General features: G+C 36.3%; 1 protein-coding gene across 3 annotated transcripts in view; it reads right to left on the reverse strand.

Annotated features, from left to right (window-relative positions):
- The window catches only part of CWC27 (CWC27 spliceosome associated cyclophilin), a 235920-nt gene that overhangs the window by 20584 nt on the left and 197017 nt on the right, over positions 1 to 18319 (reverse strand). For 2 of the 3 annotated variants that reach the window (XM_044268192.1, XM_044268185.1), the window contains exons 12-13: positions 15933 to 16042; positions 10893 to 10996 (exon numbers count right to left, since the gene is read on the reverse strand). In XM_044268192.1, the coding sequence (XP_044124127.1) occupies positions 10893 to 10996; positions 15933 to 16042 (214 nt within the window). Of the gene's footprint in view, positions 1 to 10437; positions 10792 to 10892; positions 10997 to 15932; positions 16043 to 18319 lie in introns of those variants that run through there. The other variant, XM_044268198.1, reaches the window with a different exon arrangement.

Here is an 18319-nt window from a genome sequence, read left to right on the forward strand (position 1 = left end):
CATATTTAAAACTCCACGTTAAAAGCAAAACAAAACAACAATCATAATGGCAAACTAGTAAAAATATTTAAAACCAAAAATATCTTTCATATGTAAAAAATTTTGTAAATCAGCAAGAAATATATAATCATACAATAAACAGCCACCACCACAAGGTGATGAAATATAAATGGACAGTTAACATCTTAAAAAAGTTCAACTTTTTTTTTTTTTTTTTTTAAGATTTTATTTATTTATTTGACAGAGACAGATCACAAGTAGGCAGAGAGGCAGGCAGAGAGAGAGAGGAGGAAGCAGGCTCCCTGCCGAGCAGAGAGCCCGATGCGGGACTTGATCCCAGGACCCTGAGATCATGACCTGAGCCGAAGGCAGCGGCTTAACCCACTGAGCCACCCAGGCGCCCCAACTTTTTTTTTTTAAAAAAGATTTTATTTACTTACTTGAGAGGGAGAGAGAGAAAAGGAGAACACAAGCAGGGGGAGTGGCAGGGAGAGGGAGCAGGAAGCCAGCTCCCTACTGAACAAGGAGCTCAATGTGGAGCTCAGCCCCAGGACCCTGCGATCATGATCTGAGCGGAAGGCAGATGTTTAACCGACTGAGCCTTTTGACTGAGCCATTGTCTGAGCCACCCAGATGCCCCTAAGAAGTTCAACTTCACCAGTAAACAAAGAAATACAAAATAATACAAAGTAGAAACTGGCAAAGATTAATGTATCTTTATCTGTTATCTGTGATATATTACAACATACACATAACATAATACTTTGGAGAAATCAGCAACTTCATACATTGCTGGTACAGGTATAAATGATTTAACTTTCTGGAATGCAATCTAGCAAGGATGTTATCAAGACACACCTGAGCTGACAAAAATCAGAATGTTTTGGGGCAAAGAACTGGCTGAAAGGGGCAGGAGGGAACTTCCAGGGGTGATGTATATGTTCTAGCACTTGTGTTGGTGGTGTTTAAATGGGTGTAGGCAATTTTTAAAATTGAACAAATTATTTTGAGCATAAGAGGAGCAATTTCTTATATGTAAATTATTCCTTGTTAAAGTGAAAAAAAAAAACATATTTAACTCAGAAGTTTCACTTCCTTTAACCTAAGGAAATGACAGTGAACTTACAAAATATGTTAACTTGGATTATTCACTCATGAAAAATTGGATAAGTTTTGAATAATAATTTCCATTCAATTCAAATTCTCCATTCTAAAAGTGTACATATATATATGGATAGAAAGAAGCATTAATGATCACTCTCTGGGGTATGAAATTACTATTGACTTTTTCCTTCCTGTTCTTTTTCAATATTTCTTATATTGACTATTATAAACACAAATTAGGTTAATTTGGAGACTCGATATGACAATTTGTGTAAATTTTATCTAAAAATTCTGAAAGAAGATGGCACAATTAAAACTCTTTTTATAAAGAGTATATACAAATTCCGCATCTTCACTAAATTTCACCTGAAATCTTACTATTGGGTTTTTCTGTCCTACTTTAAGCATCATTTAACTTTCAAATATGGTTAAAGTAATGGAGCTTTTGTTCATCTTTTCTTGATTGCCCGTGTACAATGGGAACTTTCATTTTGTACTGGCTTGGTTGCTATCTGTAACTCCCATTGTGAAATAAATTTTTACTGCTTTGTGCTTAATCCCAAGGACCCTGGCTCCTTAAATTTTCTTCCCAATAAAAATGAACTACTTATGCCTACAGGGCCTTTCTCTGTTTCAAAAAAAGATTGTAGAGAGAGTCCAAGTCCATAATCTATGATTGTGTCTTCCCAGGATAGAAAAGGTAGTCTTGTCCACTCTCCTTTTCTTTCTCTGAATGCTAAATTTACATCAGCTATACTCTGGAAGACAGGATTTTATAATCTCGATTCAGCTAAAGAAATTGCTTTATAATACTTCCTTTTCTCAAGACATTTTAAAATAGAGCCATCAAGCACAACTAGTATATTTACTGAATTTACATTCCTTTTTGGTCACAGACAACAGAACTGAGGTAAAATAACATTTGCCTTTTCTTTATATATTATTTTTCTTTGATAGTATTACATGAAGACAACTATGTAACAATTTGTCAGTTTAATTAAGAACGTTTACTTTGTGCTGCTTTAGTAATTTGTCAGGCTTTACCAATATTACCCCAGTATTATACATGCCCCCTTCCTCTCTCACACCTAATATTCCCTGAGTATTTCCTTAGCATCGAGCACTTTATAACTTTATACCTGCTTTACATGAATTATCTCACTTAATTCTAATAATAATCCTGAGGTAGACATTGTTATCTCCACTTTACAGGTGAAGAAACTGAGGCTTGCAACAGAGGTTGCTTGCTCAGGCAGTTTGATTTAACAGCTTGCAATATAATTAAAGGGTAATTCAACATGTAGGATTACAGAGACTCTCCATGGTGGTGCATTGTTTTTCTGTTCTTCTTCTTCTTTTTAAAGATTTATTTATTTGCAAGAGAGAGCGAGAGAGAGAGCACAAGCGGGCTGAAGGGCAGAGGGAGAAGCAGATTGAGCTGATCAGGGAGCCTGATGCAGGACTCAAATTCAATCCTGGAATTCCAGGATCATGATCCAAGCTGAAGGCAGATACTTAACTGACTAAGCCACCCAGGTGCCCATGGTGGTGTATATCTTTAAAAGAATGTAGAAAGTATTCTGAACATGAGGATGGATGATATATGCTGTAACCACCTCTGGAAGACAGATATTATGATTTAGAATCAAAGGTCTATGAACGTCAAGTTGATTCCCCCCGCTTCACTCTATTAATTATTACTTCATGTTGAAATCACTGTTCTGGAAGCAGCATGGGGTCTTATGTGTGACCAAAAGCCTCACCATTTATGACTGTGTGATCTTGGGCAAATAACCTACTTATCTAGGCCAAAGCTTCCTCATTTATAGAATGGGACTAACCCTAATTACCTGATGGAGTTGTAAGAAACAAATCCACCATAGCTGGTCTCTAACCTATGAGCCCTCTGAGGGTTAAATGAGGGAAGATAGCATTAAGGTCCTAGCAGGATACCTGAAATACAGCACATGCAAATATCTGCTTCAAGAATGAATTGGTAGGATTCAGAGCCACCTTTAACTCCTACTACCAGTAGAAGAATAGGATTGAAAAGCATAAAAAGTTTGAATATTTAAAGTCAAGTATAAGTGACTTCTACTCCATCAGTTATTTTGTATTAATCTGAATAACTGATAATTGGGTAAAAATATACTTAACAGGCTATTGTTAAAAGGAAATAATAAGACTGCACACTATAGTAACTCTGCAGACTTGCTAAAACTAAAAAGTCTGTGATATAAACATAAACACTCCATAAGCAAAGAAAAAAAAATTAATCTAGGCACCGACCTTACAGACTTGACAAAAAAATTATTCAAAATGGATTATAGGGGTGCCCGGGTGGCTCAGTGGGTTAAAGCCTCTGCCTTCAGCTTAGGTCATGATCCCAGGGTCCTGGGATTGAGCCCCACATCGGGCTTTCTGCTCGGTGGGGAGCCTGCTTCCTCCTCTCTCTCTGCCTGCCTCTCTGCCTACTTGTGAACTCTGTCTGCCAAATAAATAAATAAATAAAAATCTAAAAAAAAAAAAGAGGATTGTAGACCAAAGTAAATAAGTCACAGATATGAAAAGCATGGCATAGGGAATATAGTCAATAATACTGTAATAACATTGTATGGTGGCAGAAGGTGATGACACTTATTGTGGTTGAGGAATGTAGAGAACTGTTGAATCAATGTCATATACCTGAAACTAATATAACACTGTATGTTAATTATACTTCAATTAAAAAACGGATCAAAGACTTAAATGAAACATGTAAACGTGTAAAACTCCTGGAAGATAACATAGGAGAAAATCTAGATGACTTTGGCTATTAGATGCAACACCAAAGGCATGATCCATGAAACAAGCAATGGAGAAGACACACTTCACTGAAATTAAAAACTTTTGCTCTGTGAAAAACAATGTCCAGAGAATGAGAAGACAGGCCGCAGACTGGGAGAACATATTTACAAAAGACACATCTGAATATGCAAAGAACTTCTAAAACTCAATAGTAAGAAAGTGAAAACCTGATTAAAAAGCAAGCAAAAAACCTTAGCAGGCACCTCACCAAAGTAGATAGAAAGATGGCAAACAGCATGTAAAAAGATGATCAACATCATAGGTCACCAAGGAATTGAAAATTAAAATAACAGTGAAATACCACTCCCACACCTATCAGAATGGTCAAATCCAAAACACTGAGAACACCAAATGCCAGTAAGGAAGTCAAGCAACAGGAACTCTCATTCACTGCAGCAGGAATGCAAAATGGTCAAGCCACTTTGGATGAGTTGTAAGTTAAACATGCTCTTACCATATGCTATAGAAGTCATGCTCCTTGGTATTTACCCCAAAACTTATGTCCACAGAAAAACTTACACATGGATATTTACAGCAGTTTTATACATAATTGCCAAAACTTGGAAGCAAGTGATTTTCCCTTTAGTAGGGATGTAAACTATACTACATACAGACAATGCACTATTATTCAGCACATAAAAAAAAGAGCTATGAAGCCATGTAAGGATGTGGAGGAATCTTAAATGCATATTACTAAGTGAAAGTAGCCAACCTGAAAAAACTTCATACTCTGTGAATCTGGAAAAGGCAAAACTATGCACACAGTAAAATAATCTCTGGTTGTCAGCATTATCTGGAAAGTGAGAGATGAAGAAGCAGAACATAGAGAATTTTTAGGGCAGTGCAACTACTCCGCATGGTATTACAATGGTGGATACATGCCGTTATACATTTGTCCAAATCTATAGAACATATATCACCGAGAGTGAGCCCTAATGTAAACTGTGGCCTTTGAGAGATAATGATGTGTGAATGTAGGTTCATCATATTTAACAAATGTACCTCTCTGGTGTGAGATATTGATAGTTGAGATGGCTGTGTGTTAGGGGAAAGGAGAGGCAGGGGAATATGGGAACTCTACACTTTCTGCTTATTTTTGCCGTGAATCTAAAACTGGTCTAAAAAAATAAGGTCTATTACAAAACACTTCTGAAAAAGAAAAAAAAAAACAGTTAAGTATCAGTTTGGAATTGTAGTGGGCATGGTAAAAATTATGTTGGAAGCAGGTCTAGACCAATAGGTTGGGCACATTTAATTCAGAAAGCATTACTTTGGTACTGCTTGAAAACAAGGATCACAAACTGGGAAGTTGAATAAAGGTTCCAAGGACCTATAGATTGGGTTTTATATCTAACAAAAAAGAATCATCATGAAGCAGTGACACAATGACTAAAGATGCTTTAGTCCACCAGTTCTCAAAGTGTGACTGGGGGCTCTTTATGTCTCCAAAGTCGGTTATTTAAGTATGAATATGAAAACATTATTTGCCTTTTTTATTCTTATATTATGAATGTACAGTGGAATTCTTCAGCAAATACCTGATGTGTAATATCAAAACGGAGTGCAGAAGCAGATGTAAGAATCCAGCTGATCTGTTATGTCAGATATTAGAGATGTGTAAAAAAGGTAGATCAATGCTACTCTTCTTACTAGACTTTCTCCCATGAAAATACAATGGTTCTTTGTAAAAATTTTATTTATGTTAACATGAAATGATTTTAGTGATTTTTTTTTTAGTTTTAAATTTTAGAAGGTAAATATCAATAGATATATTTCATACAAATAAAAGCTCTTTGGAGTCCTCACTAATTTTTAAGAGTATAAAGGGGTCCAGAGATAAAATTTTTGAGATCTGCTGCCCTAACTAATGCTAAGGGGTAAAGAAGATCTCTCACTTGGCTAAGGTGGGCTTTCACTGTTCTCACAGTGTTTGTCCTCATACCTATATCTGGGTTTGTCTACATTTACTTACTACCCATGCCTGGTAATGTCCTGACTCCACTGAAGTGGAGACTATAATTAAAATATTCATCTGTAGTTATTGCATCCTTTATTCAATACATGACTGAGCCATATACAAATTACAGTATGTATTATACACAAAAGGTGTTTAAAGCTTTGCCAGTGAGATGAAGCAATGTCCTTCAATGGTACCTTATAAGGAGCTCTGAATGGGCCTATCAATAATTACTTTTACGTCTGCATTATTAAATTTTCACAATTTTGGATATTCAGACAACTGGTTCTTGTTATTTCTATGCTATGCTAACTCCAGAGGAATGCTTGAAAACTACTTCATGCTAAACCTTGGTTCTTGAACTCCAATCACTAGCACAAACAAACTGTGACTAATGGACAAACTGATTTTTAATGCAAGTCAAGGTACAATAATAAAACTGAAAAACAAAAACAAATAAAAGAAGAATCTAGATTCAAAAGTTCTAACCTATAAGATTATCTTGGAAGGAGAATTTTTCAGAACCAAGAACAAAACCACTTAGACCTGAGGATGCTGAGGAATCATGATGAAATCTGTACCAGTTTTATTAAAAACAGAAGCAAACCAGACTGTGTGTTTTTTAAAACTTTAAAAGGGCAAAGCATTTTTTGTAAAATGTTATTCTCTTTCACTAAGTACAGCAGAGTACCTTAATTAATTCTTGAGATTCTCACAGCCCTAAAAGCAAGTCATAAAAATGGTATTTACATGGGAGTATAAACTGGAATGACATTTTGGGAGGGCCACTTGAAAATATTTAGCAGAAACCCAATATGCATACCCACTGAGTAAGAAATTCCAGTTTTGCAATTAATCCAGAGGAAACTGGCAATGATGAAGACATATGGATGTTCACTACAGTGTTGTATATAATGATAAAAACTGGAAAGAGCCTAAATATCCAGCAACATAGGGCTGATCAAGTAAACTATGGTTTACCATATAATGGCATACTATGTGGCCATGATACAAAAATGTAAAAATTAATTATAAAATTATATATGGCAAGGAAAAGTACTTAATCAATATATATACTTAATCAGTATACTTATTATATATTGCTGAGGGGAAAAAAGCAAGTTGTAAGATTACAGCATTATATAGTTTCATTTCTGCAAAATATATATATATGTGCATAAATTAATAGTATTTACTGCTGAGTTTTGGATTACAGTGATTTTTATTTATTTTCTTTGAGGGTCTGAATTCTGATTTGCTATAGTGAACGTCTTTTCTTTATATAATAAAAATAATTATTAAAATACTTGAGGCAACCATTGCAATTGTTAGTATTTCTCTAATTCTTATGATACTGAATACTGTCTATACTATGGAAAGTGGTAGAGGAGAGTGAGGCGAGAAGACAAGGAGGGAGCAAAGCAGACAGATTTTATACTGTTTATTATTTTATCATGAATATTTGTGATAAAGTATTAGGTTAATCTTGGATTTAGCAATCTGGAAAAAAATTCAAAGGAATTTAGTAGCAAATAGTTAAATGTTCATAAAATCACACTTTAATCTCATAGATTTAATTTTTCTCCTCTCCTTGGAATGCTGGTTTTGTTCCTTAGGAGCAGGTGGCTTTCTTTTTTATGTCTCTCTATTATTTTGTCAGACACAGCTCTCTCAAAACTTTTCTGGGAACTAACCAAGCTTTATCTAACCAAACCCAAAATGGCATGTGGATTTCATCCACATGGTCATATGAATCTGTTGGCTGATGACTCCTGCCATATATCTAATCGGTTTTATAAAATCCATGCTTGAAGAAGGATTCTATAGCTATAAGAGTGTGATGCTGTGGGATGAAGGAATGTAGTGGCAAGGAGGCTACTTTAGCTGGTACATGGGAATCTGGGAGCCATCACTGCCACCAAATATTGGCAGCACATATCCCAACAAAGGAAGAATCCTAATAATTTTGAGTGAAAAATTTCTATCATGCATTTCAGCTTAGATCTACTAATAACGCTTCTTTAAATGCTTTGTTAGTGAAATCTGGGAATAATTATCAAACACCATATACAGTGTTTACAATAGAATCATATTTCTTTTCTTTCTCTCCCCCTCCCACTTTTTTTTTTTTTTTTTGCATAAAAAGTAGAATGCTGCTGAATGGTACCCAAATGTCTGTTGTATACCATGCCAATACAGCAGCTCAGCCAAAAATGCGAATAGAAGAGTTTGCCAAGTAAAAGAAAACATAACAAATTGGTAATAGTTTCTATCTTGACAGAAAATGAAAATGATCCCTCAATGTGTGGTCACTCATGTGGACACATAAAAATGTCTGAGAAGCAATCATTTTACCTCAGATAACAGACCCTGACAGTGTAGTACAGCACTGGCTGACTTTCACTTCTTAGAAAAGCAGTAACCGTGACCTACAAAATAGTCTGGTAACCATGTAATTTATGCATAACACACATGCACATGCCATGCACTCATAATATTTGCCATAAATCATTCTGAATATAAGACTTCTTTTCTGAGTGGAATATACTTTATGAAAGATGATCTAAATCACTAGAGATCTGATAAAGTGGAATGGGTGTATTTAGGAACAGAAAGGATGTTGTTGCTTACCAAGCTACAAAATTTCAATTGTCTATAGTGCAATAAAAAGGGTCCCATGTATTCTGTATGATTCTCTTTAGTACCCTGAACACAAAAGGTATTTTACTAGATGTTAAATAAAACAAATACGAAAAATGTGTACGTACAGAGTTTATAGTTCTGACTTTCTGTTAAGGAGACTGCAACTGAAGGTAGAAATGAACCCCCTGAAGACCATGTCTTTAACTTACTTACCTTTCCTTGACCACTTATTTTTGTTCCCCAGATGGAGAAGTGGTCAACATCATTGACCAGTGATTTTACCATCTGGTAAAGTTTTTCCATTTGTTTACTTTCTAATGAAGATGTTAGGACATAGATTGTACTGTGAAATCACCACAAAAGCAAGAATGACAATTTTAAAAACACTAATGATATCTGAAGCTAATGAGGAATTCACAATGAGAAAATACTGAACCAAGTGGCTAGGAAGAACCCTGGGAAGTTAAATGGTCTTGCCAAGTTAAAAGTAAATTTGAATCCTGCGGGTTATGAGTTTCAAATGAAACTTCTGGGTTTAAATTTGTTGGTGACTTTCCTGTTCAATAAAAAAGGACTTAAATGGCTTATAAAAAGGTTAAAAAAACTTATTGGGCATCAAACTGCTCTTACAAAACACCATCTTGATGAGTTAAGTGTAAATGAATCAGAAACACATGGATCATGTTTTCTTAAAAAATGCATATGGATTCAAAAATAAGGGGAAGAGGACTTGGCAAAACATTTTTTTATGTGGTGGCTGAACCCAAAACATTTGAAAGATATTTTGAGACATTCAAGGAATCCAAAATAAAACTAAACCTGTCCAGTCATATAAAAAACAGAAAGTTCTTCTTTGTAATGTGCATTTATCTCCATGGGTCAATCAACTGTCACTGAGCCTTCCCCTTTGGCACAGGACAGTGGGAGAAGCCAGCTTCTGCCTTTATTTATTTTTTTTTTAAAGATTTTATTTATTTATTTGACAGAGACAGATCACAAGTAGGCAGAGAGGTAGGCAGAGAGAGAGAGGAGGAAGCAGGCTCCCCGCTAAGCAGAGAGCCGGATGCGGGACTTGATCCCAGGACCCTGAGATCATGACCTGAGCCGAAGGCAGCGGCTCAACCCACTGAGCCACCCAGGCGCCCCAGCTTCTGCCTTTAAACAACTTTGAATTTAAGTGTAAACAAATACTCATAAGTCATAGAAACCCATTTAAAAAGTCTCAGGGTTAAAAAAAAATAACCTAGTCATACAGAAACTATATCTTGAGAAATACATAGGTACTTAAGGGTCCTAGGGGAGGTAGGATTCATTCCATTCAAAAAATCATCCCCTCAGCCCTTTTGATTAAAGTTATATATAGTCATAGAATCTTGCTTAAATGTTTTATTAATAAGTGTTTTTATGTCTTTTTTAATGTGTGTCCCAGCCCTCTTTCCTCCACCCTCTAGATTTGTGAGTACTCAACAAATCTTGCTGACTGGTTTCCTGGAGGATGGGAGTGTTGAGCAGTTTTGAAATAGGAGAGAGATGCTGTCTGGCAGAGAGGAGTGAGGCTATGATTCTGGGTTGGGGTAATGGCACATGTGACAGTTCAGAGGTTCCAGAGGGTGAGTCATATGTGGGGGGTGACCCACTGGCTTGCTTGCAGCAATGTGCTGGAGCCAGGGTGAGTGGGAGGTGAGGGCAGTTAGGTGTGGGGAGTCCTAATATACTACATGTGAAGTCAACTGGAGGACAGAGGAGTGTGATAAGGGAAAGCGCAATTCTTATTCCCTTTTTGCCATTATAGGATAAAGTGTTAAGGATAGGACATATACGAGTCATTAATTCCTTTATTTCTTATCAGTGTCTTAAAAAGCTGAAAAATAGCCAAAGAAAAAAATAAGTTGACTGCGTATGAATTGCTAGGATCTTGTAGGTCATAAATTTTAAGAGGAACTTAGTAGGATTATGAAATGTATTACTGAGTCCTAAAATGTTTGTGGGACAGTGTAAAAAATTAATGATTTAGAATCTTTTGAGGCTGCTTTCTAGCTGTTTAATGTGAATCTTATCTTTTCCACAATATTAGAAAGTTATTTAGGACAGGGAGAAAGTCACATATTTCTTGTATATTTTCTGCTGGCTAGCATAATACTGGGAACACACCGAGCACTCAATAAATGCTTACTCAAGTGAAATGAAGTCAAAGGTGCTGAGGCCCTATATAACGACAAGGGGATGATGAAAGATGAAGTCTGAAAGAGAAAAAGAAGGGCGATATAGTGGGAATGTCCTAATAGCGTCTCTGCCCTGAGCCTTTTGTTCAGGGTTAATACAGAGGAATCAAAGCCCTTACCATCCTTCATCATCTTCTACTTCTGCTTCAGAAACGTCATTCTCAGGAGTTTCAGCAATTGCTTGAGTGAGTTTAGATTTAAACTGGTTCAGCAGCGCCAGGGTCTGAAATAACAATTACACTGCTAAGTTCTCTGATAAGGATAAATATAATTTTATAAAACTGCAACAAACCTTGAAATTGCTTTGTTTGCATCTGCATTGACATTTTCCCTCAGACACAGGTGACTGCTTTCTGACTTAGGGAACATAAATTTGCTTATATAAAAGATTCTTAGGGACGCCTGGGTGGCGCAGTTGGTTGGACGACTGCCTCTGGCTCAGGGCGTGATCCTGGAGTCCCGGGATCGAGTCCCACATCAGGCTCCCAGCTCCATGGGGAGTCTGCTTCGCTCTCTGACCTTCTCCTCGCTCATTCTCTCTCTCACTGTCTCTCTCTCTCAAATAAATAAAATAAAATCTTTAAAAAAAAAAAAAAAGATTCTTAAACAATAAAATGCATGTTTGTTAATGGCTAACTGTTAATGTCCATAGAAAAGGATGTACTTTACTAAAATATGCAAACTTAAAACTAAAATACCAAAAATAAATACTATTTGTCACTGAATAAATTTCCATGAACTTAAAAAGTTCATTGTTAAGGAAGGTAAAATGAACACATTAACTGTTAGAAGATGAGTAAATGGGAGTGACATTTTTAGAAAGCCATTTAAATTTATCAGAAGCCTTAAGATGATCATTCCTTTTGATTCAATCACTTTTTTTTTTTTAAGATTTTTATTTATTTATTTGACAGACAGAGATCACAAGTAGGCAGAGAGGCAGGCAGAGAGAGGGGGGCGGGAAGCAGGATCCCCGCTGAGCAGAGAGCCTGATGCGGGGCTCGATCCCAGGACCCTGAGATCATGACCTGAGCCAAAGGCAGAGGCTTTAACCCACTGAGCCACCGAGGCGCCCCTCCAGGAATCCATGAAGAGAAATTGTGTGAAACATGGAAAATGGCTTATGCAAAAAGTGTACACTGCAGCAGTACTCATACAAGTTCTCATGGAAACATGTTAAAATGTCTGTCAATAAGGAACTAGATAAATTTCCTAAAAAACAGTGACTATGCATGCCATTACACTATTATAAAAATTATATTCATGAAGTATTACATTCTATTGTTAAGTAAAAGAAATAGGGCATAATTACCATGATTCAGCAGGTTTTTTAAAAAGGGACCATGTCTCTAATTTTTGTTTTTCTCCTGTGTCCTTTGTGGGTAACAAACAATCACATTGTCCCCTGGCTATAACTTAACAGTTGACTCCAGATTTTGAGCAGAGAACAAAATTTGGAAAAAAATTTTTTTCCCTACAACTTAAAAAACTACATAATCGTGAAATGGGGTGAAGTACTACCTGTCTAAAAAATCAAAGGTCTAATTAAGATACTGTCCTATTGAATTCAGTACTAAAATATTCATATTTCATAAGAAAAAAGATGTATAATAATTAATTCAGTATGTGAGTAACAAGTATAATAAGGAGTCACAGTAAATTGCTAGGTTCCGTAATTTATCTAGGAAATACCATTAAGACCATGGTTCATGAAAAATGATGGTCTAGAACTTAAGCTCAGTAAAGACAGGTGGTGCAAGAATCAAAGACAGTTATTGCTAAAAATGATAATGAAAGTGTCTTATATACTTTATAAGGTCTGTAAAATTTAATGCCCACATGAACAACAGGTGAAAATGTACACATAGCCATGGCTATTGAATGAGATGAGTTTTGGGGAAACACTATAAATTCCTACAGAATATCCTCATAGGCATTCTAAGGGCTGCCTAGTGCATTAGGGTTTAGATATTTTATTCTGTTTCCAGAGTAGTAATTAAAAGACTAAGCTCTTCAAGCAGTGTTAACAGATAAAGAAGGTATCCCTTGTTTTTAAACCTCATTCATTAAAAGAAAATTGTGCTTGCAAACTTCTGTATTTGCTTTATAAGAAAAAGTTTAATTTAGAGATACTAGAAAACAAGGAGAAGCAAAACAAAAATATCTATTATCCCACAACTAGGAATAACAATTGTCGACATTTTGGCAAATATCCTTAAAGACTTTTTAGGTGTTTTTGTGTATATGTGTATGAGCTTATATATCTATATGTATATTACATAAAATATATCTGCATCGGGGCGCCTGGGTGGCTCAGTGTGTTAAGCCGCTGCCTTCGGCTCAGGTCATGATCTCAGAGTCCTGGGATCGAGTCCTGCATCGGGCTCTCTGCTCAGCGGGGAGCCTGCTTCCTCCTCTCTCTCTCTCTGCCTGCCTCTCTGCCTATTTGTGATCTCTCTCTGTCAAATAAATAAATAAAATCTTTAAAAATATATATATATCTGCATATGCATATTTCTATATCTATAAAGTAAACAATGATTTTTTAAAGATTTTATTTATTTATTTGAGAGAGGGAGAGAGAGTGAGCTTGTGCAAGAGCCTGAGCAGGGGTAGCGGAAGAGGGAGAAGCAGACTTCCTGCTGAACAGGAAGCCTGACGCAGGGCTCTATCCCAGGACCCTAGGATCATGACCTGAGCCAAGGGCAGATGCCTAACAGACTGAGCCACCCAGATGCCCCAAGTCCATCAATTTTTAATGGTGGATATTTGTACACTTGGAAATGTCTTTTCTAAAGGCATATAGAAAAATGAAAACAAAGGAGCCTTCTTAGTGGAATCAAATTTAAAAGCTTCCTGGAAAATTATGCTAGACCTGGATCTTTTTCCTTGAGTTGAAAGTGGCAAGGCTGTCTATTTTTAGAGCCAGTTAGCCTGCTATGGGCATTTGCTCAGAGGAGGGGGACTGCAACAAGTAGAAAACATCATCTTGGCCTTTTTTAGCTTCTCCTATATTCAGGATTAGACTTTTCTCTAGTTGCATTCTACAGGCAAGGGAAGACACAAGGCAGAAAAATAAACATCACAAAAATAATGGGGCACAACATAGACTAAAAATAGGATTTGGGCCACCTGGGTAGCTCAGTCAGTTAAGCGCCTTCAGTTCAGTTCATGATCCCAGGTTCCTGGGATAGAACCCCACGTCAGGCTCCCTGCTCAGCAGGAGTCTGCGCTTCTCCCTCTCCCTCTGCCCTTGCCCCCTGCTCATGCTCTCTCTCTCTCTCTCTTTCTCTCTGGCTTGTTCTCTCTCTCTCTCAAGTAAATAAATAAAATTAAACAAACAAATAAAAGAAGATAGGATTTACATAGGGACATTTCTGTTTGGCATCTATTAAGGGAGTTAGTCTTCTGGTTTTTGCTGAAGGAATGAATGGCAACTACTTATAGCATGGCTCTTCAGCATAGTGAGAATTATCCTAGCAGGAGGAAACTGTTTTGAAGAGGCCCTGCCTTCGCAGACTTTGTTGCATGTGTATCTACACGTAAGAGTCTCTTCAGTGGGCCTCTGCACCTCTAGTCCTGTCCTGGTTCAATACTCTCTACACTGCAGCCAGGTTGGAGGGATCTTCCTAAACTGCAAATGAGATCATGTCACTTCCTTCTTTCAATGGCTCCCCACTGCCCTTAGGGTAAATTTAAATTTCTTAATATGACTCAAAAATGCCTTGCATGAGTTGGCTTCTGCTTACCTCTCTAGCATCATCTTTCTCTTAGTTTATGTTACAGTCATACTTAACATATAGTTCTTTGCAAAGAGATCAGATATTTTTCATATACTCTTCCTTTTGTCTGGCTACCTATCTCTTCAACCATCACAGTTCAACTGCTGAATCATTTTCTCAGTGAGGCCTTCCCAGATTCTCAGACCATCTTAGGTCCTATTAGATGTTTCCGTAGTTCCATGTACTTAACTTGTCACAATGCTCACCTTTTTTTAATGGTATTACTTAACTGGCTCTTTTCCCTAATAGCTCAGGACATATGTGTGTCTACCTTGTTTACCACCAAATATACTGATTAGTACATGGTTCTTAATAATTATTTGCTAGGAAGCAAAAAAGAGGAGTGCATGAATAAGAATGATCCTTGGGTATCTTTGGTAGCATTACTGACTGCAGTTGCTATTCACTGTGACTCCATGAAAACAAGTTAATAAAGTACTTTTTCTTAATTTCATTTGATATGCCATTTCTTTTGAAAATTGCTCAAATTTATCCTCTATAATTACAATTTCCTGTATCTGACTTCTTGTAGAACTTTCCTTATGATTATTTTCATGCTAAGTACTGATGCATGATTCTGCTTTACCAGGAATTGGGTGTCATTTATAATGTAGTCCCTGATTATATTAATTTATCCAAATAGACTTGGGCCTTTTAATTTACTTTTATTTTGCCTATTTTATCTATACACCTAAAATGGCATTTTCTCAAATAGATATACATGGCAGCATCACAAATAAATGATTTTGGTCTTCCCCCTAGCTTTTCAACATGAATGACTGCTGGAGATATTTATTTTATTAAATGCCAAGTGTTGCATGGTATATAAAATTGACTTTCAGAGTGTGGAGCTTTTTTATTCTTATTTCTAACAGTCATCTTTTATGAGTTCTTAAAAACTCATAAATTATTTGAAACAAGAAGAGTCCTGTGATATTATTTACAATAGAAATCAACTAGTGGACTGAATGCCTTATTTACAGGCAGTTTACAATTTTGAGCAGAACTGGCTAGTCAGTATGTGAGATACTGTGCTAGAAGAGATCTCTTCACCATTTATAATCGCCACCACTCCATTTTATATTTACTTAGACAAAGGTTCTACCTGGTTACTGAGAATATGTGACTTTATATGGTTCCTATGCTTGATATGGGAGTACAAGGTTGAAACCTGAAAGTTTTAGGCTTTTTGCCTACAATATCTGGAAAGAACATGAGTGTCCAAGATTCCTGTCACCCCACACTCTATGGATATATCTTTTTTCATTTTTAAGAGGTAGTGTTTTTCTGATGTGTAATCAAATCAGGTTTCATTAGCAACACCTCAAGACAATTAAAAGGCAATGCATTACCTATAGATTTAAGCTTATGAGTTACCTGGTCTTCCCGGGAAGTCCCCTTCTTTGCCTGTTGCTTTCTCAGAGCTTCATACTTTTGCTTTTCTCTTCTGTATTCTGCAACAGCATCATCAGGAGCAGTTTCATCCTCTGAAGAATAATACAATATTCTTAGAATAAATAATAAAAAGGCTATGTGGTTTCATATTAACATCTATTCTTATTATAGAAGAGGAGGTCAGAACCTGGGATTGGTTTTCACCCATGTGAAAATCAAACCAGGGACATCTGGGTGGCTCAGTCATTAAGCATCTGCCTTTGGCTCAAGTCATGATCCCGGGACCCTGGGACTGAGCCCCATATTGGGCTCCCGGCTCAGCGGGAAGCCTGCTTCTCCTACTCCCTCTGCTCCTCCCCCTGCTCCTGTTCCCTCTCTTGCTGTCTCTGTCAAATATATAAATAAAATATTTTTAAAAATTTAAATAAAAACAAAACCAATAAGTGGATCCAGCTCCAAAACTATTTCCTGTGCTAGACAATGATCAATGTTGACTTATCAACCAATTTTATAAACATCTTTATTATATAATGTATTATTGTAGTTCTCACTTGTTTGAGTATAAAATCACCTATCTCACTTTAAAAATAATTAAGAGGGGCGCCTGGGTGGCTCAGTGGGTTAAAGCCTCTGCTTTCAGCTCAGGTCATGATCCCAGGGTCCTGGGATTGAGCCCTGCATCGGGCTCTCTGCTTAGTGGGGAGCCTGCTTCTTCCTCCCTCTCTCTCTCTGCCTGCCTCTCTGCCTATTTGTGATCTCTGTCTGTCAAATAAATAAATAAATAATATTTAAGATTCTCCTAAAATTCAGCACTGCTGTTTTACATTCTTCGCCTGTTTATAAGATACAATTGTTTGATATTGGTTGATTTTCCAGCTACCTGCCACTTCTGTTGCTCACTCAGTTAAAGCAACAACAGCAACAACTAATAAACAAGTTCAATTTGATGTTATCGTAAAAAACAAGTATATCCAATGAATAAGTCAGGACAGCTATCAGAAGCAGATCAAAGTAATTTTTACTAAGTTAGAAATTAGAAATTTATAGATTTGATCCTGCAGTACTTCCCTGTGAAGATTAGTTAACATCTGGGTTTATGGAGCACAGTTTTGTCTCAAGAAGAGTACTAACATTTTGTATTAACTTACATGCATATGTATTAGTGAAAATTTATGATTGAAAAATAAAAAAACCAAAACCAACAACCTATCTCTTCTTATCTTTGGCTGGCAAATGAAGATGAGCCAGATGTTATCAAGAATGCCAGTAATCTTTCTATTCAAGCCTTGGTTTGTTGCTTACATCTTTGTTACATGGTTTGAAGAATGTTATTAATGTGCAGTGTATTAACAATCATCTATTTTGTTCGAGATTTTCTAATGCTGTGACATTTGCTGCATAAACCCAACTGTGTGAAAAATCTGGTCAACTCTTCTATTTCATAACTGAATATATCACATTAGTATAAGTACTTCCCTTTACAATATGATCAACTATGGATAATTATAGCACGTTAATTTTTTATTTTTATTTCTCAGAAGTATATTCTGAATAATTTCCTTAGTTTTATAATTCAGTTTATTAATCCTTGTTTAGTTATAATTACTCAGTTTTTAAGATGTAAGCTTAGCAATTGATTTTAATTATATTTTTATTTCTAGGTATTTTTTTGGGTTATTCTTCTTTTGGTTATTCATCTGTTCTTTTAATAGTCTCAGTCTTTTTAAAATTATATTTAGTCCTTTAAAAATCTCTTTTAATTATTTAAAACACCTGTTACATTGTATCTTTCAGATTCTTCTTGGGGATCTTTCTCTTGGGGAGAGTCTCCTGACTCTCTTCCTAGGCTCATCAATTCTCTATGTGTTTTCTAATTTTTGACTGTGAGTTTATATTTAGCTAGAGCTGCATCTCCATCATGCTCTGTAGGAATTCTAGGCACCCAGGATTGTTTAAGAGTTTCTACAAAAAACTTTTGCATTTGTTTCTACCAGGCAATTTAGGGGGTCCAGTAGTCTAGACATTTTTTTTTTTTTCAAGTTAATTTCTTGGCTTAGGACTCCTATACCATATAGGGAATGTATATTCAGACTTTGTAGCCCTGCCTGGTAGAGGTTTAGAGCTTTGATTTTTTGAAAAACTTTTTTTTTTTTTTTTTTTTTTTAATTTCCCTCACATAGAGGTCTGAAACATGACAAGCTTCATTGTGGCCTTCCTGACTAGGTGGATGGTTTTTTTAGTTTCCATTTCTCTTGAGCCACAGCCACATCTCTCTCCAAGTCTGAGATTAAAACTCCCAGCTTCTAGCTAGTAGAGCCTACATCTCGTTCCTGGGCAATGATAATATCACCTTGCGCACTTAATGCTCT

The sequence above is a fragment of the Neovison vison genome, chromosome 1 (assembly GCF_020171115.1).
Source record: "Neovison vison isolate M4711 chromosome 1, ASM_NN_V1, whole genome shotgun sequence".
NCBI lineage: Eukaryota > Metazoa > Chordata > Mammalia > Carnivora > Mustelidae > Neogale > Neogale vison.